We start from the raw sequence: 23,029 nt of genomic DNA on the forward strand, positions 1-23,029 counted from the left end.
TACCTCACAAGGGTGTGAACTGTGGCGGTCAAGCTGATCTGGGATGCCGGAAGGGTGAATGTCCGGGTTTCGGAGCCGCGCGGGTTCGAAGCTTGAGTCTCAACCCGTGACAATTGGTAACAGAGCTAGCCCTAAACCGTTCGATCCAAGCCAAGTACCTCAAGGGAGGTAGGCAGAGTGATCAGTCTCCGTAACGAGAGCGTCACGAGGTTGGGTGCGGGAGAATGTCACGGACCTAAGGGGGAGTCCTGAATCCCACATCGAACATAATAGGAAGGTCACTGGGGTATAAAAGAGTTAACACCATCTCCGTCTTGTGAGGCGTTTGTAGGACAAAACCGTGAAGTCAGGGGGGTTAGAGCGGACAATACCTCACAAGGGTGTGAACCGTGACGGTCAGACTGATTTGAAACGCCGGAAAGGTAAATGCCCGAGTCCTGGAGCCTCGCGAGTTCGAAGCTTGAGTCTCGACCCGTGACATCTGCGTGTACATGCTATAAACTTTTTTTTGTATATAATATCCAACAGCTTTTTAAAGTTTATCAATTTCTCCTTCTCTTTCTCCAGCATGAAATGGGTTGAATTGAAGAAGGGACAGCTTGGAGTAATGGACAATTCAAACTACAAAATCACTGTCTTCCTAGACCATTTAGCAATGATCACTGCTCAATCAGATTCTCGTGGAATCTCTGATTGCAAACCACTTGGTATGATTTGGGCTCAGTTTCCTGAGACATATAAAAAAACCAAATTTGCTGTTTTTTTGCTCGCTTCCTTAGATTGTTGTGTGTGAAATCAAGTCAATGAGTTGCGGCTCGTTTTCTGACTTGCAGTTTCTTTTCATATTTGCAGTTATAAAGTTCAAAAAACACTATAATGTTTGATGATCTGCCAAGAAATTTTGTGATGAACCCACAGAATGGTTAAACAATCAAGCCATTCAGGAAAGCTCATGCAAACATAGACACTGACCAAGAGCGTGTAAAGCTCACCCGGTACTTGTTAGGCATTGCAGATCTTGATGACTTGAGTGCCCTTGACAATAGTAATTAGCAGTTATTCACTGAGGACAATGTCAAAAGGCGCAGACATGCATGACTGACATTGACAATCAGAAAATTTTCATGTGTTAATAATAACGTTCACTTTCTTTAGGTATCTATCTCATGTTTTTGGTTAATTCCTTGGCATTTATTCAAATCATTATTTCCTCCATGTATGAATTACCCTAAGTTGTCTCTTCAAGAGCATGATTATTAAGTGAAATTGCCCCTAACAAAACTTCCATCTTTCTTCTGCCCGGTATTCAATACATTTATCTAATTCCTAACAAGCATCTCCCTTCTTTTCAGGTAAGGCAAATATTGAGTTGTGATACTGTTAAATGCTAGTCTTTGCTACTATTCCATGAGGGCTTGGCAGCCACTTGAACCCATGAATTTCATCTAATTTGGAATTAATGATATCAACCGACCTTTTAATCTTGTTTATGTAATTAAAAAAATTTTGTATCAAATAATTTTTTTATATATATAATAATTTAATAAAAATGGGAAAGAGATAATGAAAGAATATTATCCTACAATGATGATGTTTATGGTATGTTTTGGTAAACATTATAGTAGCTGGAGATTTATGCTTATAACTCTCATTTCTTAATTAAGCATGCCTAATTTATGAACATAAGTTCATCATCTTCATTAGTTTTTGCCTTCTTAAACCAATTTTCTTTTTTAGGAAATTAAACCAAAGATAATTTATTAGCTGATTATATTAATCAAATCATCCAAAAAGAAAACCTATCCAAAAAAATAGAATTGCTTCTTGGATAAATTTAAAAAAATTTTTGCATTTATCCCAAAGAACAAATAATCCTAACTTCAACTCATATTTTAACATTTTTTAATAAATTTGATTTTTTATTTGTTCATTTAATCATGTCACATAACAATAAAAATGGATAAATTAAAGATTTTATATAATAATAAGTAATATTCTAGTGTTATGCAAATATCGAAGATGAAAAAAAATTAAAATACTAATATTTAACTGATAAAACATAATTTAATCATAACTTTTTCTCTTTTGATGAAAATTTAACATTTAAAACATTTTTAAGGACCTCCATTAATTTTTCTTAAAGAAAAAAAAAACCTGATCCAACCTGGATAACACGCATGGAGCATTGAATCGAAACGTTGAACAGATCAGAACCTAGAAATAGACGCATACCCAAATCTGGCAAATCCAAGAAAATTCTTCTCACTACATTAATTACAATTTATTCCCTAATTTGTTTTTAAATAAAAAAATTTTGAAAAAAATCTTATTTACAAGCAGATATATATTGGGTTAAACAGACAAACCAATGAAAACACTTCTCTAATCTTTTTTCTGTTTCTTTTGCTGCTCAGATTTATATTCAAGGACTGAAACAACAAAAAAAAAAAAAAAAAACTTTTTTTAGCTCATAGTTTGAACAATTAAAATTTGGCTTTTGAAAATGACCCTTTTTTACTTTGATGTTCAAAGATCAGTAGATATGGTCTTGACTTTGATCTTCTTTCTTTTGAGTACCTCAGTTTCACCTTCATGTAAGTATTTTCAATCTGGGTTTTCATTTTTTTTTTTTTTTGTTTTAAAGTCAACTTTTATTGAAAATGTACATTGAATTTTTAATTTTTTTTGGGAGACTGATTTTGATCCAAATGCAGATGGATATGACCCTTTGTTCCTTATGCCAACATAACTATTAAATGGGATCTTTTGCAATCCAATTCTGATACAAATGATGTAAGTTTCTCCCTCTCCAATTCTTTTTTACTATTATTTTCTGATTCTTGCATTAAATTTGTCAAATTTTCATTTTTTTTACTTTTGGGTTTTAGATGCCACATAACAGTGGACAAAATATTAAGAAATTAAAAAAAATTTAACTCATAAAAGTTTGAAAAAGTGTTATCTTACAGGAGTCAACTCTGGTGCATGTTCACTGCTCGGCCTAGTCGAAAAGAATGTCCGTTTGTTTGTCTTCGCTTGTGTTTAGGGGGCAGCTGGGGTCCACAAACTGTTGACTTGTTATCCAATTGTTGCCCAATACATCATCCCAGGTAGGGGTAATGTCGTCTTTAGCAAGAGAAGAATCATTTAAGGTTAACGTGTCATGTTCTGGTTGGTTAGAACTTAGAGTCCAACTGTCAGTCAAGGCTTCATGTTCATGCTCTTGTTCAAGTTCAACTACTCATAATACAGTGAAGGAAATTAGTGTTTCGGGTTTTTTTATTAGTGATACAGGCCAGTACTTTACTGTAGTATATTGAATCTGCTAAGAGAGTGATCCAAGCAGATGCATTAAGCTTAAGCCCTTATACATAATTTTGTTTCATGGATTCATTGTCATGGCTGTGGGAAGTCGACATAATTGCAGGTGAAGGTATCAGTACTTAACTTCCGATTATATCGAGCGGCCTGGCTAGAGACTGGGTTGGGAGTGGAAAGGTGATGAGGCCATTTGGAGCATGCAGGGAGCTGAGGCGATAGAACAAGGGAACTGCTCTAGGTTCAAGGGACGCCAGCTTCCTCATCGTTGTGAGAAGAAGCCATTGATCATTGACCTTTTACCTGGAGCCCCATATAACTTGCAAACTACTAATTGTTGCAAAGGAGGTGTCCTATCGTCCATGATACAAGACCCTACCAATTATGCCGCAGTTATTCAGATGAATATTGGAGCTGTCAACAATTCAGACTTTACAATGCCAGAAAATTTTACTTTTGGAATTCCAGGCTATACCTGTGGGAAACCATTTCAGGTTGCACCAAGTAGGTATAGTTCAGATGGAGGCCGTCGGTGGACTTAAGCTCCTGTTAAGTTCTTCTCAATTATAATCTTTTGCCAACAGCCATGTGATCTCTTGGTAGAATGTTGGGCTCTTAGTTTTAGTGATTATAATTCACTGAGAACCTCAAGTACAAAAAAAATATAATCTCTTAACAGGACATCTAGATATATCATCATGCATCTTCAACGTGCTCTACCATTTTCGGAACCAGTATCTATTACAATTTTATGTAGCTGTCAATGTAACAGACTAATTAACTATATATGCTTTTTTTTCTTTCTTCCTTCATCATGTGAACCTAATTGAAACAAACTGAATCTTAGTATGTTGATTAAGAAAATGCGGTTCGATTAATATTTTAAAAATACTTGTGAATACCATTGGAGCACAACATGGCCATCTAGTAATTCCTTCTAGTGTGTTTTTGCATGGATCTTTTGCGGGGACATGGAATGTGACCCGCATCTACTCCCAATTTCTGGCATCAAGTTCTCCAATGTGCTGTGTCTACTTATCTGCATTCTACGATAGCTCAATTGTTCCTTGTCCTAAATGCAGCTGCAGCTGCCAGGAACTACCTGGCGCAAAATGTGTAAAGTAAATCCTCCAACTTACTTCTTTCATCATCTAACATATTTGTTCCCCATGAAGCTGCATAAGAACACCTACAGACAGTTTCATAGGTTCTGACATTCCTAATTCCATTAAGGTTGCCTTATATGTTGTCTAAACAGGTCTGGAAAACAACATCGTTGTTGCAACAAATAACAGATCCAAATCAGGAGCCACCATCTCTAGTGAGGTGTTCGCAGCATATGTGCCCAATACGGGTCCATTGGCATGTGAAACAAAGTTACAAAGAATATTGGCAGGTGAAGATAACAGTGAATAATATGAATATTTTGAAGAATTACAGTCAGTGGAATTTGGTGGCATTACACCCGAACTTAAAATTCTTGACACAAATTTTCAGCTTCAACTATGAGCCACTAAACCAAAATGGCTATATCAGTAAGTTAGATAAAAGCTCATTCAATCATCAGTAGAGATGCTACGGTAGATTCTTTGTGGATTGGAAAATTTGAGCGAGAAACTGTTTTATTTATGTGTGCAGATGATACAGGGATGTTTTGGGGGATTCAGTACTACATGACATGCTGCTGCAGGAAGGTGAAAGTGGAAATATGCAGACTGAAATGTTGCTGCCCAAAGATCAAGGGATACTATTCACTTTCGGAGATGGATGGTGTTTCCCAAGAAGAATTCTGTTTAATGGTGATGAGTGCGTTATGCCCCCTCCTGATCAGTACCCATGGCTCCCTAACACTGGACATGGTGCCAAATTCAGCCTTTCTTTTATCTTTTCCTCGTTGCTGCTTATAATTAATTATATTTTGAAAAAGTGAATATCTATGCGCAATTAGAGGCTTCACTTCACAATTGTAAAAAATCATTTTTCATAGTGCTATTGAGTTTTTTATACACTTAGAACTATTAGAAAACTTCCTACCCGGTTTAGATTTTATAGTTCTTTGCTTTTCACTTATCCAGAAGAACACTTTAATTCTGTGACTGTGAATGCCTAGAAAGATTGTGACATATTTCGTCACTAAATAGATAACTAACATCCTTTTTAGATACTTGCAATTCCAAACGTTATAGGTAATTTGCTTATGTTCTATGTCTCCCCGCGACGTATAAAGGAAGCCATTGGTTCCAGCCATAGCACTTGAAAAACACAGAAATTCGCCATAGGACGATAGGAGATGGTAAAAGCTTATTTATGGTGTCTATGACAATAGCCAAATGGAGAATCAGAATTTCACTGCCAGAATGCCAATTTGCAGATGGTTTCATCGCTGGTTCACATACTTGCATCTCAGTAAATGTTGTAGGGGTGACCACTGGCTAGGCCAGCTTGAATGCAGTATCATATTTCACATATACTTTTTCAATTCAGACATTAACCCTCCAAAAGAATTTGGCCGTGGAAATGTCCCTGATAGTGGCAAGGTGAAAGGGAGAGGGGGAACTATAAATAATAGATAGTACGGGGGCACCTCCTTGATTGCAAACCTGCACAAACCAAACTATCTTCAAGCTGAAGGGGAAAACCAGGCAAATTATAGCCAACAGAACCCAGAAAAACAACATGGATTTCATTAAAAGCATTTTACAAGAAATATTTTCCTACCATTATGCATTATAAATAATGCACACCCAAAAAGCCTAAGGATCTCTGCAGTAAGGTGGTATCCACTAGGTGGATACTAAAAATGGAGGGAAATGGAGCACATAAAATTTCTGAATCATATCCACTGATGAACAGACAGGAGGGAGTTAAACTTGGAACCTGTCCTTATGTTTACCACCTCAGGCAAGTCATACGGCTGAAATCCAGTTTTCTGGCAATGACTACCAGGTGCACATGAAGACATCAATTGGTTGAAGGAAAAACGAGAAGGGGGGAGGGGTTAAGAGACGACATAAAAATAAAGAGAAGATCAGGTAGAAGGAAGGCACCAAGACCGGTTGATCTTGGTTTTATCCCACACAAGGGAAACAATAAATTTGGTCAGCATGGCAGCACCAGTTGAAGTAGTGGCACGAAAAGAGTTCTGGCTAAATTAAATATTTAAATGTGGAGTGGACCAGTTATACAGCACTGGCATCCTTATGTTTCAGAGAGAGGTTAGCTAATTGGGAATCAAGATCTGCACTGCTTGAGCGTCGATGGCTAGATGATGGTTGTTGTTGCTGTTGGTTTTGCTGCTGCTGGTACAAGACTCGTAGCCTACCAATCTCCCTCTCCAATACTTCCTGCTCAACTGAGAACAATGATTGCATAATTTAGTTTTCATTCAATTCAATTTTGTTTTAATCAATTAAAATAATTATTGTTCATCACAAGACCGACCAATGATGGCCTCTTAGACGCATTGGCCTTTTCTCCATAATTATTCATACCCAATACATTGTTAAGGAGCAAAAAATCAATTTTTCGAGTAAATTTCATGGGTAGACACTGAACCATACCCATATCTCAAATGGGTCAATGAACTTTAATTTGTCCCAAAAACATCACTAAAGTTTGTTGTGTATACCAAATGTAGTCACTCTAAAAGATTTCATCCACATTTTGATAGAAAAATGACATGGCTACCTCATCATCTGCCACCTCATTTAACTACACTCAGTCAGCCACCATCTTTACCAAAATCAATTCTGGACAGAATCAATCTCTTTGAGGACAAACTGGAGACCTCAAGCTCTGGAGGCAAACCCATTGTCGTTGGGAATTCTTTAGAACTGAGGACTTTCATCTGAAGTATCATCTGGGCCTGCAGTTGCTGAAAAGAATGTGCTAAGAAGATGGAGTGGTACAAATGACATGAGCATTGACTTAGGTATAGACAAGAAGGATGGCACTTAGCCCTTTGTGCACACCCTCCTCATCTTCTGTGCATCAGGGTAAAAGCAATGTGTTTCAAGGTTTATCTGCGGATAAGGAACAAAAAGATGAGAAGGGTCTGAGTGACAAGGTAAGTTCAGTTAAAGTTGAACCTAGGAGTGGCCCTGGTAGAGCAGCTGATTCTGGGTTGAAAAATCCGGGAGAAGTGCAAGTAAAGGTTGGTAATCTTAGGAGGATGTGCGCTTGAAAGGGCAGATGAATTGCAAGGATCAATTGAGATCATAGGACAACCAATACCAGTCTTTTGTAGTTAAGTCAAAACAACCAATATCGGTGGTGATAACAGGGGATTGAAAATAAAAAACAATAGAGAGGAAGAGCACAAAAAGAGAGGAAGAACATATTGAAATGTCAGGCCAATTGAATGTGGCAAGGCAGGTTTTCGGCGGCTTAAAATTCAGATTAAAATCTCAGATCTATGGATTTAGGAGAATTTTTTTGAAAATCCGTTTGGATAACATGAAAGAAGAGATCAAAATGAGTCCTTGGTGACCAGCAGCAGCCGGCGGTGACAGGTGTGGCGGCCAGAAATGGCAAGTAGAGAGAGGAAGATTAAGGTAGAGATTGAGAAAATTTAGAAAGAGAAAAAAAAGCCAAATGAATACAAAAATAATTTATGATTTATATTGGTTTAGTTAAATGAGGTGGCAGATGATGTGACAAATGATATGATAGTCACGTCATTTTTCTGTAAAAATTTAGATAAAATCTGTTAGGGTGCCCGCATTTGGTACACTTAACAAATTTTAGCAATGTTTTTGAGACAAATTAAAGTTCAATGACCTATTTGGAATATCGGTGATAGTTCAATGACCACCCATGAAATTTACTCACTTTTTCTGACATAGAACACAACCAAGAATATGACATGGACCACAGCACCCCGTTTCCCCCTAAACATGAAAGGAAAACAAGTGAAAGTGCCTTGCTCATGAGTCAAGACATAACTTAATGCCTCCCATACTGAGCACAGCAAGACATTTCTATCTTTTATTAGTGTAACAAACAAAACCATGATCAGAGAAACCAGTGCTGCTAATAATAATTTCTACATACGTTTTCTTCCTTCTTCCAAATCCTTTTACAATGTAATAATAAATTTCACTATATCTAACCACTCATGCTCAAACTATTTCAAACTGACTCTCCAGTAATTTTTTTGGTCAAAGTTTGTACTGCCAATACTGTTTTTCCTTTAAAGCATCTTCATTGGCAACTTATGGAATAATAAATCTAACTGGATCTAGTATCCCTATGATGTCAATTCATACAGATTCAAAATATGGACTAAATACAAATAATCAGAAGGTAGAAGAAAACGGCTATCATGCAATAGTTAATGCAGAAAAACAACATACAATCATAGCCTTAGAGGTTATGGGTTAGATACTTACGAAATTTAATAACCTGCTCCTGTGCTAAACTCTCTAAACGATGCTTAAGAGCTTTGTTCTCCATGCTAAGAATGAGATTCTGCTGGTTGAGAAATTCAAGCTCAGCTGAAACTTCAGATCCTTCTGCCTGTTAAGTAAAAAACATAATTAACACTTCATTGTAAGGCATACTGTTTCAAACCTCTAAGTCGATTTCAAAAGAAAGTAAACGTTAAAAAAGTTCTGTTTGGACTAATTCTTGCCTGCAAAGCTTGTACATTGCTTTCCAACTCAGCTATGTACTGAAGTTTACGCACCCTTGAGCGTTGAGCAAACTGCCTGCAATAAACAGTAACAAAGTACTGTAATCAAATATTTTCTACCAATGTAGGGCATTGGTGTAATAACCAAATATGTATTTTGATTGAAAAAAACTTCAATATTCACACAGCAAAAATAAATCGAAGTGACTAGTTATTAACAAAAGAAATATCAACTAAATTAAACACCAGCCACAACAAAATAAGAAAATTTGAAGAAAGAAAGAATGAATGCGATAACATAAGAATATTTATTTATGTTATCCTTTTGTGTGTGTATATGCAGAAAAAACCAGCAATACAGACTACAGAGAAGCATTAGCAGACTCATGTTCCATAAAATTATATTCAAAGAGGATTTGAGGAAACCAAAAGTGCAAATCTATCTGGTTTGTGGTAAATACTCATCTGAAAATTTTCCCCAAAGAACAAGAGGTACAAGGCCAAGAAATGCATAAATCAACTAGAAAGTGAATGCAGAAACATCTAATTAATGCAGTCATTCCTAGGGTACCTGCAGATCCATGCCCTAGCATCATTTCCAAATCCCATTGGAAATTAATTGACAAGCTCTTTGTCGTTCTCAATTTGGTCATTATAAGCAAAAGTAATTAATTGCTAACAACATTAGCAGCATTATAAGCAACTATAAGCATTCCTTAACCTCATAAAAGGTAACTTTTCAAAGATCTTGATAACAATGTGAGATTTAGTTCAATGCATGCAGATGCAGAAAATCAGATATAAGAAAAAAAAGTTGCAGACGGAGCGATGCAACCAGGAAAACATTATACGTTACTTCACTATAATAGTTCTATAACCACAACATTTGGAACAATAAAATAGGCTACTCACTGCTTCGCACGTTTTGTATCGCTGTCAGATGCAAAAGATTTAGCATGTGAATTATCCTTTTTCTCAGAAGAAGTTTTTGCAACAAAAGGGGCAGATTCAGCAGAATCTTGTTTTTCACTTGCTGTTGATGAAGCACCCTCTACTTCTTTTAGCGCACATGATGATCCTAAACCCTGAAAAATAGTGCCTTCTCTAAATGAAGGAAGCCCCGTTGGATGAACCACTGCATTCAAAGATGAATCCCATGCCCTGTTCTTTTGCTTTACCAAGTTCACATCAGTGTAGAAAGAGCTAAGCCAAGCATCTTTGTGACTGTGATAACCAAAGTCCCGAGATGCCCAAGATGGTGCAGAAATCATATTTTTATATCTGTACTCATTCAGAGCTGCATAATCTAGGTTAGGAGCATTAGATACATCGATGTACGCAAAAGAGTCACTCGATGAACGTCGATGACCTCCTCTGCGCACAGGAGTCTCTGGTTCATTAAGGAGATCATCAAGCCAAGAAGGCTGTTCCTCCATCAGAAGGCTTTCAGAAGAAGTGCGCTGGTGGTTTGTATTTCCCTCTCTATGCTTTTGAACTGTTTTTGATCCAATTACATTGTTGGGGACATAGTCCGTATATGTTGGGGAGACCGCAGGAAATGGACATTTTGGAGGAAGTAAAGCATGCTTTCCTGTAAACATAAAATTTCTTATGTTTGTTGACCCCTTGGAGTTTGCCATGGCCAAGAATAACAAGTTCCTGCAAAGAGCACAGCAGAGACAGATCCTCAAATAGATCAATTATGATAAGAACAAAGGCAAACATGAAAGTCCCAGAAAAAGAGTTGCAGTGACATTTTCACTTCACAAACCAAGAGACACAAGCCCTCCATTCAACAAAGAAAGTCAGAAAAACAATAGATTGTACCATGCATCAAACCTATTGTTATAAAGTAGATAATGATCTAAACATAAAAACATTCATGTTTGATAGACAGCATATCATAAGAGGGAGACATTCCGGAAAAGGTTCAATCCAAATGGAAAGATCACATAAAAAGAATAAAAAAAGCTAGTGACTCATACATTACAAATTATTTGCAACATGACTATACATCTTAGATCAACATCAATTTGTCCGCAGTTCCATTCACTAAATCTTAGCATGCATGCAAAAGCAAATAAAAAAAAGAACCACAGTGACAAGAATTATGTGCTTTTATTTTTGTAGGTAGAAGATTGCAACATTGCACAACATCTTTTACAAGGATCATTAATTGCTTGTTTTAATTGAACCGTGCATAAAATATAGTCATAAATACTCTTAAAAAACACTGAGTCATAAAATAACATATCCCCATATCCATCAAACACTCTTGTCTCCGATGTGTAATCATATTCATATCTCGTTCAAAAGCTTTCAGTGTTGCATATGTAGTAAAGTCTCTCAGAGCACTGTAGCAAAGACCCATTAAAAAAAATCCTACCTTTACCAGGAAGCAAGGAAGTAAACCCACACTTGATGGCCCATCCTTTAAAGAAATTACAAAATCAAAATAGAAAACAATGTAAAAGATGAAAAATCCCCAAATGCATATCGTCCCCAACGAAATTGCCATAGAAAACACGTCTACAGGAAATAGATCATGATAATCCTCACACTCACAACAACCTCTAAACAATCTAATTGTTTACCTTATGCAAAAAAAAATCTCTCAAAATTAACAGATTCAAATGAACTTAGAACAGTGATTCTGGCACTATTTCTTTCCAAACACAAAAACAATGTTAAAAATCCAAAATTAAATTGTGTCCTAATTAACAAAAAAATGTATAAATAAAACATCAACTAAGCTAAGCAAAGAATGGAATAGTGAAAACCCAAATCCTGAAAAACTTTGATTTCTTATTATTTCCACATTTTCTCGGCAACCAAACATAGCCCTAAAAAAATTTAAGATAAACAAAACCCAAAACGCAGCTCATGAAACAAAAAAGAAAAGGAAAGCCTCAGAATTGAAGATTAGGTATTCAATAAAAGGAAATGCTACAATGTGAGAGATGAAAATGAATTAAACCAAACTTGAAAAAAAAAATCGAAGAGAAAAACAAACAAAAGAACCTTTTTTTTATAAAATTTGTAATTGAAAAAATAAATAAAATTAGAAAAAAAAACAATGAAAAAAATTACCTTTCAAGGATTGAAGAATTGAGATCTTGAAATGCAACGCTTCAACGTTTCTAAATCGAAAGCTAACTATTTCCTAGGGTTTTCTTTTTCCATTTTTTTGGGGTTTTTTTTTTTTTTGGTGTTTTCGTTTTCCCTAAAGCCTTCTTCTCTCTCCCTCTCTCTGCGTTGGAGTCCGGCAGTGAAATCTGTGGCTGAATTGAAAATAAAATCTGAAAAAAATAAGAAATATTTCCATGTTTTAACCCCTCTAAAATACTTATATTACATCCTACCCACACCAATTTCTCATTCGTTCTTTTTAGTACTTGATAGGTGTTAGTAATTAAAATTGTGGGATTATAGTAATTACATTAATGTAACATAAAATAAAATAATTTATATCTTAAATGAGTAATCAATTTTAAATATAAATATAATTATTTATTAAATATTTAATTAAATAATTTATATTTATTATATTTATTTACTCAATCAATAAAATTAATCGTTGTGTCTAATCAAATCGATATCTATCCAATAATTTTTATTAACATTCTATTAAGATATTATTTTATAATTAACTTCTTACCTAAACCAACTGGTCTCTAACTTGCACAACATCACGGAATACAACTCACATTCAATGGTTAATAACTTTGATCACGTTATAGCTTTTTCTCTTACATGTAAGACCTAAATGCAAAAAATTTTGAATCTTTCTCTTTAAAGTTTTTTTAGTATTATCTGTAATTCATCTTATCTCTCTAAAAACACCTTGAATACTTGATTAATTTGAGTATTAGATTGCATTTTAGAGAATTAATTTCGATGTCTCTTGATTGTACTTTTTTGTTACCGATACAGGACATTCTTTATGTGACCTCTAAGTCATCTTATACCCTACCAACATATTAAACATCATCAATAATATATGCTTCTCTCAACTAAAAAAATTTAAATTCGAATCTTAAATTTTTAATATAAAAAATAAATATAATTATTTACATATATCAAATCTAAAAATAGATTATGATTGACATTAATAAATAAAATTTTAAATAATTTTGATTTTGTGGTCCTAAGAAAGGAAATGGAGTACTAAAAAAAGGATTTTTTGTGTTTATTTATTTATTTAATTATTTGGTTTTTTTTAGTGAAAAATGGGAGCAAAATGGTTGGATTTTGTTACTAGTGAGTTGGGTGAGTTTTATTACACGTAAAGTGGAGGGAAAGTGGTGCAAGTTGTTGGATTAAATTATTAATATTAACTAGTTTAAATTCGTGTAATGTACAAAAATATGTTCATATATTAATAAATTTTATATAAATATAAATTTTTATAAATGATAATATAATTTATGAAGTTTAAAAACAATTCATAATTTAGATAATCATTTTTATTTAAATTTATATATTTTAATATAATAAAATTAATTAATTATATATTGAATATACTTATGTAATTATTATCAGTTCTAAAAAGAACTCAAACTATAATTTATTAAATCCAAATAATTTCTAAACAAAAGACAATGATATTTTCGATTTCAATAAATTAAAACTTTCATCCTTAAAATCAATCTCACATAAAAACTTTTTTCATAAGAAAGTTTTTCATAAGTTGTTGTTAAAAAAAAGATGCAACAATTGATACTCTAGCATTTTTTGTTATCTTTGAAGTATGTGTTATTTTACTTGATGAGTCAAAAATTTCATGTATGAAGGTAAAGAGATAGATAAAATAACAATATGTAATTTGACGACAATTAAGTTATAATCTAGACTATATAACTTTATAACAAACATAATCATTATAACAAGTTTATACATATATCTTCCAATAATTTTTAACATTTAAGCATAGGATCAAAAGCATACAATTTATTCACCATAAGTTTGGTACTACTTGTCTCAAGATTATATTTTTGGTTACCCTCATTTTAAACACACAAAATTTACCATTGACATCTTTGAATATCTCTTAGATTTTATAATCTCCATTTTTTCAAATCATAAATATAAATATAAATATAAATATAAATATATTATTCAATTAATTTGAATTTTAAAAATATTAAAATAATTTTTAACTCAATACCTTAATATATATTTCATAAAAGATCATCAATATCTCTTTAATTAAATTTTTAGTTTCTGTATTGAACATGACAAATATCGCTCTTTTAGAATTATTATATGTCTCAATATTCGACTTATACTTATAAAAAATATAAAATTTTATAATTATAAATATAATATAATAATTTAAAATACTTTTATTATCATCATAAAATAATAATTTTTTACGTATCAAATATAAAAAATATAAATATTAATTACCTTGGAGTTGGATTAGAGATATCAACATTGCAGGAATAACATTAAAATTTCTCATCAACTTTAGATAACTTCTTGTTACACCCACATGACATAAAATAACAATAAAAAGTGATATCAACTTTCATGTAGTTACTTTACCAGTGAAAGATTTTTCCTGTATATATTCAATTCTAAAATAATTAATTAAAATTATATACATGTAAAATCAATCATTTTTAAAGTTATGTTGCTCCATAGAAATAAAACTACTCAAATACCTTGCACATTGGCTTTTGTGATTATTGCTTTAATCTCCAACAAAGGCTTTCTATTTTTAAACATTAAAACCTCATTTGAATGTACTCTTTTATGCAATGTGCGATAAAGTTTCACATCAGAATCTTACTTAAACAAAGTAAATACTAGAAAGAATAAAATAAAATATTAATTTATCATAAAAACATTAATTTAAAAAGAAATTATATAAGCTATTATACCTTTATAAAACTATTAAGACTTCAAGAATATCTAGATTGATCTAAATCTTTGTTCCACTTGTTAAAGATAAATTGCAAATATCTACAAAATTGAAAAAAAGTTATACATATTTATGGATTTAATAAAAAAATCCAATTAAAACAATTAATTTGATTCTGACTAAATTAATTTTATTGATGAATCTTGTTCTTAATTATTTTTAATTCATAATTAATTTGATTTTGACTAAATTAGTTATATTTACTTTTTAAAGAAAATATAATCAAAGTGTAATTAACGATAATATATTTCTAGTTTTCATGTAAAAAAAAATGATTTTTGATTATTTGATACAACCATATTTGATTCAAATAAAATAAATGTACTTTTCAATTAACTAATTATGTTTAGGGAATATTTTATATATAGTTAATATTATATATAATATTTTTGGATTAATAATATTTTTGGATTTTTTTTGTTATAATTCTTCTTCAATGCATGAGGAAAAGGCTCAAACCCTTGAAGAGATTCAAATTTCATGAATATTATATATGTTTTATTTTTCTTTCTTTTTTCAATGAAAAATTAAAAGAATTTATTTCAAAGCATGGGTAGTTAAAAAAGTAATGACAAAGCTCAATATAGAAGTAAGCTTATAAAATACATTTTCAATGAAAAGAATAAGTATGGAAAATTAATATCATATATTTCAATCATTTTCTTAGTAGCATATTATGTGCTTTTTTCCATTAATCTCCTTACATGTATTTTATTTAGCAAAAATATGAAAAAAAAAATCAAGAAAAAGAAGAAGAAGAAAAAAAATTAAGAAAGAGTGATGAAAGATAGTGAGTGACTTTGTTTGGTATAGAATTGCAAAATGCAATTTTAACCAAAAAAAAAAAAATCTGCCTAAAATTAATTGTTTTTTGTTTGTGCTATGTATTGCATCTGCTTAACAATTATATTATAAGCATTTTTTTTATTATTTTGTTTGTGCTATGTATTTATTTTCTTTGAAAATATATGTATTTTATTTTCTTAGATTAAAGATGCAAAAAGATAATTTAAGTATATCTCACAAATTTGTAAATTTATAATAAAAAAGTCAAGTTCTGTATATTAAATGATTTTAAATAATATAATATATAATAAAATTATAATTAATTTACTTATCTCGTCTTATGCATAGGCTTAAAACTAATAGATGTAATGATAATTTTTTAAGTAACATAATAAAAATATATATAAAAAAAATTCAATTAAAATTGTAAATCACTCAAGCGAGTATTAAAAAATTTAAATTATGTTTGCTTGATAAATAAAATTGTTTAAGTTTGATTTGATAATAATCATATTGAACTCGAGTTTTATTTAAATTTTATTTGAGTTAAATTTAAATAATTTATGAGCATTGATAAGGCTAAAGGAAACCAAGAAAATGAAAAAAAAAAACAATTTGCAAATGTTTATTCTTTACATCCATTTAAGTAACTTGGGCCTGTGAAGAAAGCAACTCTCGCATCAGAATGGTATTTATGTAGCCTAAAAAATGAGTTCCTTATGATGATGAAGAGAATGATTGGATACAAATAGCCAAAATGGAGACGAGAATTGAGAAAAGCACAAGCCAACTGCAGTTGAAGGAACCTAAGTATCCATTTTTCATAACCAGATTGTGATAAACATTCCAATTACAAAAATATCAATCAACTTTCTGTGTGACAAAACTGTTAATTTAGAGTAAGAAAAAACAAAAGATCCTGCTTCATCTCACTACAGCCAACATTCAGTTGAGGATTCAAAGCAAACGTTATAGAACTTGGGGATTTGCAGTCTACTGCCATTGAACTACAGATAACTGCAGACGTGCAGGGATGATTGATGTGCAAAGCATAGTTCCTGGAGATAAGTTAATGTCCAACTCACTCAACCTCTTTGATGATTCTTCTTTTACGAATTGACTCAGTCACGATGCTTCCAGGGGCACTATGAGCTTTCCTTCTTTGTTCTTTCCTTCTTTCTGCTTCAATCATTGTGCGTCTGAGGTTGGCTGCCTTGTAAATTGGTTTTGGTAAGTGCCTATGCCTGCATAATCATAACCAATTCAGTAGCGTTAAGAACCTAATACGATGATCATTTGTTCTCATTAAATATAGCTTGAAAATTTCTTCTGCTCCTAAGTTCCTTTATCATCTTACAAATAAAACAAAATATAATATAATGTCCAAAGACCAGAAAGAAAAAAACAAGCCTTGATACATAAATTTCCTAGTGCATAGTTTTGAATGCCCACCCCAAGATAACTCCTCAAAAAAGGGAGGGCAATATGGGCATATTTTGAAATTGTCATGGGTTAAGAAATAAGAATTCTTCAATTTCAATTTTACCTCACAATACGCTTGACTTCAGGAAGGTGCTTGTAGCGATTCTTAACAGCTTCAAGATATTCCTGCTTCTTTTTTTCCCTTGGAAGTACCTGCATAAGACATAAGAAGAATCGTCATGAATTTTAGGTGAGATGCAACAAGAGAAATTTCTTTTCAGGTACACATCTTGGATGAAATGCAACAATGAATATCTAAAGAAATCTCTCTTCAAATCATCTGAAGTTTGGAATGCAACCATTAGAATCTGAAGAAAATTATGAAATAAATAAATACTGCAGTTTGTGTTTGAAGCCTAAACAGGCCACATACTCTCCGTTATAAATGTTGATTCTCAGTTGGTAAGACAGTTTCAACAAATTTCTCAGTTAGCTTGAAGTAGGAAATATGATTTAAATGTAGAATTCCAATGAATGATGTCGAATCAAGAGATTCTTACTACTCCTAATTGCTCTGATGCTTTAGCTTTCCAGAGCCTTAGGTTGGTGTCATCACTACCCGAAATGACGTAACTGCCATCACAGCTATACTTCACACAAAATACCCTAAAAGGAGAGGAAAAACAATCAGAAATAAAGAAAACAGACTCAATAAACTAAAAGATCCTTATTATCTAAATGATTGGAAACTGAACCTTTGCATTCTCTTTGTATGGTAGACTTCTTGACTGTGACCACCAATATACTGAAAAATTCTAACCTGTACATGGAAGGCACCAACAACATCCTTGGTGAACAGAAACAATCCTCATAGAATTGAAAGAAAAAAGAAAGAAAGACAGCTCACTGTTCTATCATAAGATCCAGTTACAAATTCCCGACCAGTCGGTGAGAAATCAATATCCATTCTGGAAGGAAAAGGTGAGAAATTAATATCTTCATGAAAATAGATTACTTAACCATACTAAGTCTAAAAACAGCTCATACACTGCAGAAACATGGTCTTTGTGCACGCACTTCGCCTCGTCCAGTTTTCTAGCATCATAGCTGTAGCAGTTGCAATCCTCATTTGCCTGCATTTGAAAGAGTTCTTCGTGAAAGAGATTTCTTGAACAAATGTTTTGTTCCTTTTTTCTTTCTTTTCCTTTCTCTTATTTTTCTTCTATTGTCTTTTTTTTTTTTTTTTTTTTATGTGGGTGGGTCAGGGAGCAATGCTGCAAAATTTATCAACTACCGAGAAGAATTGGCAGCAATCTTAAACATCCTAGAAGCTCATATAAGATAATGTCAACATATATTTCATGGAAAGACTCTTAACTTGTTTCCCCTTACCGCAGTGAAGTTCATAGGCTCCATTGGATTCCAAGCAATAGAATTGGTTTTTGTCTGTAAAAAGAAGATACAAGTCAGATTGCCTTTGAAAAAGTGCTGATTTTAAATATTGTTGGAAAGCTATCACTAAATGCAATAAATATTGTTATTGAGCAAAATATGCATACATATTGTTGGAAAGCTATCCTTAAATGCTAAGTTTCAAGTAGTAACCACTAAAAGCAACATTTGCTAAGCTCTATTGCGTTCCAATATATTAAATCTAAATGTAACAAGTTCTGCAGCTTTTCCAAGGAAAATCACCTACCATTTATAATGGGTAAAAAGAAGCAAAAAAATTTAGATTTACAATAAAAATGATATGATTTTTATCCTTTCAAGCAAAAAATAAGGAGTACATGTTTTCAAACTCAAATGTGTCCAGAATTACCCTCATGATAACTTTCCTTGCAGGGGATGACATCCGCAAATCATATAATGTTATGCTCCGGTCACTAAAAACAAAAATGGATGCAAATAATCATATACTCTTTATATGACATGCTAAAACATTGCAAAGGAGTAAATGCATCTTAAGGAGGGCAACGGAGTTCCCCAAAACAAATTAGAGGTAGGGAAGATAAATCAAATTACCAAAGACAGACTACATAGTGCATAATGCACATCAATCTAAATAGCTAATTGCTTTACGTAAACAAATTGGCAACCACATTGAATAATTTTCTTTTAATTTACATATTATATTAACAACCAAGCATCAAAACTTGAGGTTCATAAGTTTAAAATAGGAACTAAAAGTAGCATTAAACTGAAAACTGCTACCTAGAAGCCTATTTCAAGAGTTAATGACGTACTATTATCACCCATAAAAATCCCCGAAATTACAGAATAGCATAAATCAAATTCAAGATCAATTATAAAAGATTGTGTTTCTTTGAAGAAGAATTGACCATAAACAAAAAAGCAATATATTTTCAACTACCTAACTAGCTATTGTGACTGGAAAGCATAGATTAATAGCATATGACACTATTCCTAGCTGCTATGTCTTGGAAACAAGATCACAAAATAGCATAGAAAGAGTCATGAGAACCCTGTGATAGCCAAATATATCATTGCAAGGATACACCGCTTTGGTCACTCTACAAAACAAGCTAGTTGACATTATGGATCTCACTACACTCTAGCTCTTCCTAATTTCATCTTTAATATAAGATTAAAGGGATGAAAGCAGAACATTATCATTCTGTTTCAGTCGTCTATTCTAAATTAGGATGAAGCATACAATGATTAGAAAATTTGAGAGGTTTGAACTCAACATTATATCACAAACCACTTTTGTTAACCACATAATACTCGATCTAGGAGCAGGCTTCAATGCATACTTAGCTGATGTTGCCAAAACATTTGGTTCTCCAGGATTAAATCGAACAGATATAGTGGTGTCTGTTCCCCAATCAAAAGTGTTAACTGGCTGAGACCTAATTACAGAAAGCCACATTCTCATAAAATAAATAAATAAATCTGCATACTGCTGAAGGGAAAATAAAAACGTAAAAAAAATAAGACAAGCTGGGATCAAAACCTATTGTGATTCCATATATCTACTTGAGCACCAGCCGTGGCAAAGAGCTCACCATCCCACTGGTGATCAACAGCCCTGAAAAAGAGTAAATATTACAATTCACACCTGAGAAAGGGGAGAAGAACCCAGGAACTACTGCCCATAAGGTGAAAAGGCTAAAAGAACAAAGATACTTTTTGACAAGTCATGATCCTTACCGAAATGCATTCTTCCAAACATAAACTGCCAGTGGCTGAAAAATACCGGTTTTAGTTAGTTTAGAATTATAGCACTGGGATTCTTGGTCAAGGAAGATAGAAAGTAAAAAGGGGAAGAGCTAGAGTTTAGGGTAGGGGTTGGAGAGAAAAAAAATTAAACTACAAAGTATTCTTTGCAGAAATACAAGAATATATAAAGAGACATACCTTGGCTGAATTATCAGAAAGGCTATCCAGATCTGCAAGATTAGCATCAGGAACATTCCAGAGCCTAACACTAAAAAATGTACAGATTAAAGGAGTGAGAAAATTTAGGTGATAATTAGAGATACTACAAGTATTTAAGTTGCAGCTTAATCTACATTCACTCCCTGTTGGAAATAAACTTTAACTATTAAAATTTATGTCTTACGTGCAATCACTTCCACATGATACAAGAACGCTTCCATCTGTCGATACTGTCAAACCTTGTACAGCACCTTGCTGACCAGGAAATCGACAAACTGTTCGCCTTTGAATCAAATTTTCAAAAATATGTAAATCACAGTGCATTTAAAATAATAAAGCAACAATATGAAACCGCCACAAAACCATTAATGCAGAAGAATAAATGAGTTACTAAACTGATCTTGAAACCACTATTGCTACCATCAATGTAGTACTATGAGGAAATTGAAAACAAGAAAGTAATTGTTAATAGCATTGTTTCAAAGCTCTAATTTATTAATCATTTGATAAAAGACTGGGAAGGGGGGTTCAAATATTAAGATCCTAACTAACCTAAGCTGCAATCAAAGAGATGTAGAAATACCTGGAAGCTAAATCCCAAAGACGAATATCTGAAAAAGGATGGAAGATAAAAACTCAGAAGTTTTAGTTGCAGTTCCTTGCTCATATGAAGGTATTCGTATTTGGTACTAAAGAGATGAAAATGAAAAACAATAAAAATAGTATGTTCCAAAGTTTACCTCCATCATCAGAACCAGAAAAAATTGCTTTCAAGTAATTTGGGTTTTTGGCCATACACTTGATGGAATCTCTATGCCCATCCATAGCTCCAATAAAGGGTCTTGCAAATATCTAAACAAAGTGATCAAATAATAGTGAGCGAATTTCAAGTAAAACCAAATTAACTCAATCCCAAAGTTCGATATTTGACCTTGTCCAGTTTGGCGGCGTTAAGAGCGCGGACGTACTCGACGGCTTTCTCTTGGGTACGAAGGCTGGGGTCGAAATTACGAAACACCCTCTGGAGGTCTTGGCTTCGTTCCCGAGTGAATTCATCAGTGGAACGTGATATTACTTTCACCTTCATTCTCTTTATCTCTCTCTTGTTCCTGTTTGGGCTTAGGGTTTCTAATTTATTCATTAAAAATGAATGTTCAGAGAAGCAGAGTATTAGTACTTAGTACGCAGTTTCTTTCTTTCAGAGAATCAAAAACAATAACCCCAAATCTGATGTTGATCGAGAATTAAACCCTAGAAGTAAAGACAGGAAAAGCAAAAACAAAAGAACCTTTTTTTTATAAAATTTGCAATTGAAAAAATAAATAAATTAGAAAAAAATTAAGAAAATTACCTTTCAGAAGAATTGAGATCTTGAAATGCAATGCTTCAACGTTTCTAAATCGAAAGCTAACTATTTCCTAGGGTTTTCCTTTTCCGTTTTCTGGGGTTTTTTTTTATTTTATTTTGTGTTTTCGTTTTCGAAGCCTTCTTCTCTCTGCCTTTGCGTTGACGGCTAGAAGGGGGATTGAAGAATAAAATCCAAAAAAGAGATAAATATTTCCAAGTTTTAACCCCTCCAAAATACTTATATCACATTGGCAACGGGTCGGGTAGGAGTTTGCTCGCCCCGACCCGACCCAATTTTAAACATATAAAATTCGGATTCGATCCGATAAATTTTTATTATTTTTTATATTTGAATTCGATCTGATCCAAAATTAATAAAATATTATTTTTAATATAAATATAAAATTAAATATATAAAAAATTAAAAAATTATTTATATATATCAGGTCGGGTTGGGTCGAATTTGTCTAAAACTCGATATTGACCCAACTTTTTTTTCATGCCACCCAACTCAACCCGATATTCGATTTTACAAAAAAAATCAATCCTAAAAAATCGGATCGAATCGAAACTCGTTGGGTACGAATTTTTTTACCTTCTCTACATTTTACCCACTCTAATTTCTCATTCGTTCTTTTTAGTACTTGATATCTATTAATAATTAAAATTATAAGATTATAGTAATTGCATTGATGTAACATAAAGTTAAATAATTTATATCTTAAATGAGTAATGAAATTTGAATATAAATATAATTATTTATTCGAATATTGGTTGAATAATTTATCTATATTATATTTATCTACTCAATTAATAAAATTAATTTTTATGTTTATGTTCGTCAAATTAATATTTATCTAATAATTTTCACTACCATTCTATCAAGAATTTTTTTATAATTAGCTTCCAACCTACACCAATTGATCTCTAACATTCACAAAATCATGGAGTACAACTCACATTTAATGATTAATAACTTTGACCATATCACAAATTTTCCTTTACATATAAGCTAAGAAAATATCATAAGTAAAATTAATTTTGAATCTTTCTCTTTAAAGCTGTTTTAGTATTATCTATAAATCATCTTATTTCTCTTAAAATGCCTTAAATACTTGATTAATTTAGGTATCCAAATGCATATTAAAAATTTAACTTCGACATCTTTTAAGTGTATTTTTTTATTGCAAGTGTGG

At 32.5% G+C, this 23,029-nt stretch overlaps 2 protein-coding genes and 1 pseudogene across 11 annotated transcripts; 1 reads left to right on the forward strand and 2 right to left on the reverse strand.

Annotated features, from left to right (window-relative positions):
- Nucleotides 1–4,300: 4,300 nt before the first annotated feature.
- On the forward strand, nt 4,301–5,013 carry LOC111296552 (COBRA-like protein 6). Its single transcript, XM_089745512.1, has 2 exons — nt 4,301–4,439; nt 4,577–5,013. The coding sequence occupies exons 1-2, from the start codon at nt 4,395–4,397 to the stop codon at nt 4,886–4,888; spliced, it is 357 nt and encodes a 118-aa protein (XP_089601638.1). The 5' UTR covers nt 4,301–4,394; the 3' UTR covers nt 4,889–5,013.
- A 1,431-nt stretch (nt 5,014–6,444) lies between these two features.
- On the reverse strand, nt 6,445–12,217 carry LOC111296561 (uncharacterized protein At4g06598-like; annotated as a pseudogene). Its single transcript, XR_016328759.1, has 5 exons — nt 12,041–12,217; nt 9,863–10,609; nt 8,951–9,026; nt 8,709–8,835; nt 6,445–6,670 (listed from the first exon to the last, which is right to left on the reverse strand). The product of XR_016328759.1 is annotated as an uncharacterized protein At4g06598-like (transcript).
- A 4,241-nt stretch (nt 12,218–16,458) lies between these two features.
- Nucleotides 16,459–21,994, reverse strand: LOC111296570 (uncharacterized). Of its 9 annotated transcripts, none has more exons than XM_022890954.2 (17): nt 21,838–21,994; nt 21,418–21,614; nt 21,227–21,338; nt 21,070–21,097; nt 20,671–20,769; nt 20,466–20,535; nt 20,259–20,293; nt 20,062–20,136; nt 19,862–19,957; nt 18,907–18,970; nt 18,477–18,530; nt 18,132–18,217; nt 17,992–18,052; nt 17,840–17,904; nt 17,645–17,750; nt 17,209–17,297; nt 16,459–16,906 (listed from the first exon to the last, which is right to left on the reverse strand). In XM_022890954.2, the coding sequence occupies exons 2-17, from the start codon at nt 21,571–21,573 to the stop codon at nt 16,744–16,746; spliced, it is 1,359 nt and encodes a 452-aa protein (XP_022746689.1). In that variant the 5' UTR covers nt 21,574–21,614; nt 21,838–21,994; the 3' UTR covers nt 16,459–16,743. The 9 variants fall into 9 exon arrangements, with proteins under 9 accessions (XP_022746689.1, XP_089601644.1, XP_089601643.1 ...); XM_089745518.1 differs by having other exon boundaries at nt 18,462–18,530; XM_089745517.1 differs by having other exon boundaries at nt 18,462–18,530; nt 20,259–20,332.
- Nucleotides 21,995–23,029: the final 1,035 nt, after the last annotated feature.

The sequence above is a fragment of the Durio zibethinus genome, chromosome 16 (genome assembly GCF_047325235.1).
Source record: "Durio zibethinus cultivar Kanyao isolate XHJ-2024 chromosome 16, ASM4732523v1, whole genome shotgun sequence".
NCBI lineage: Eukaryota > Viridiplantae > Streptophyta > Magnoliopsida > Malvales > Malvaceae > Durio > Durio zibethinus.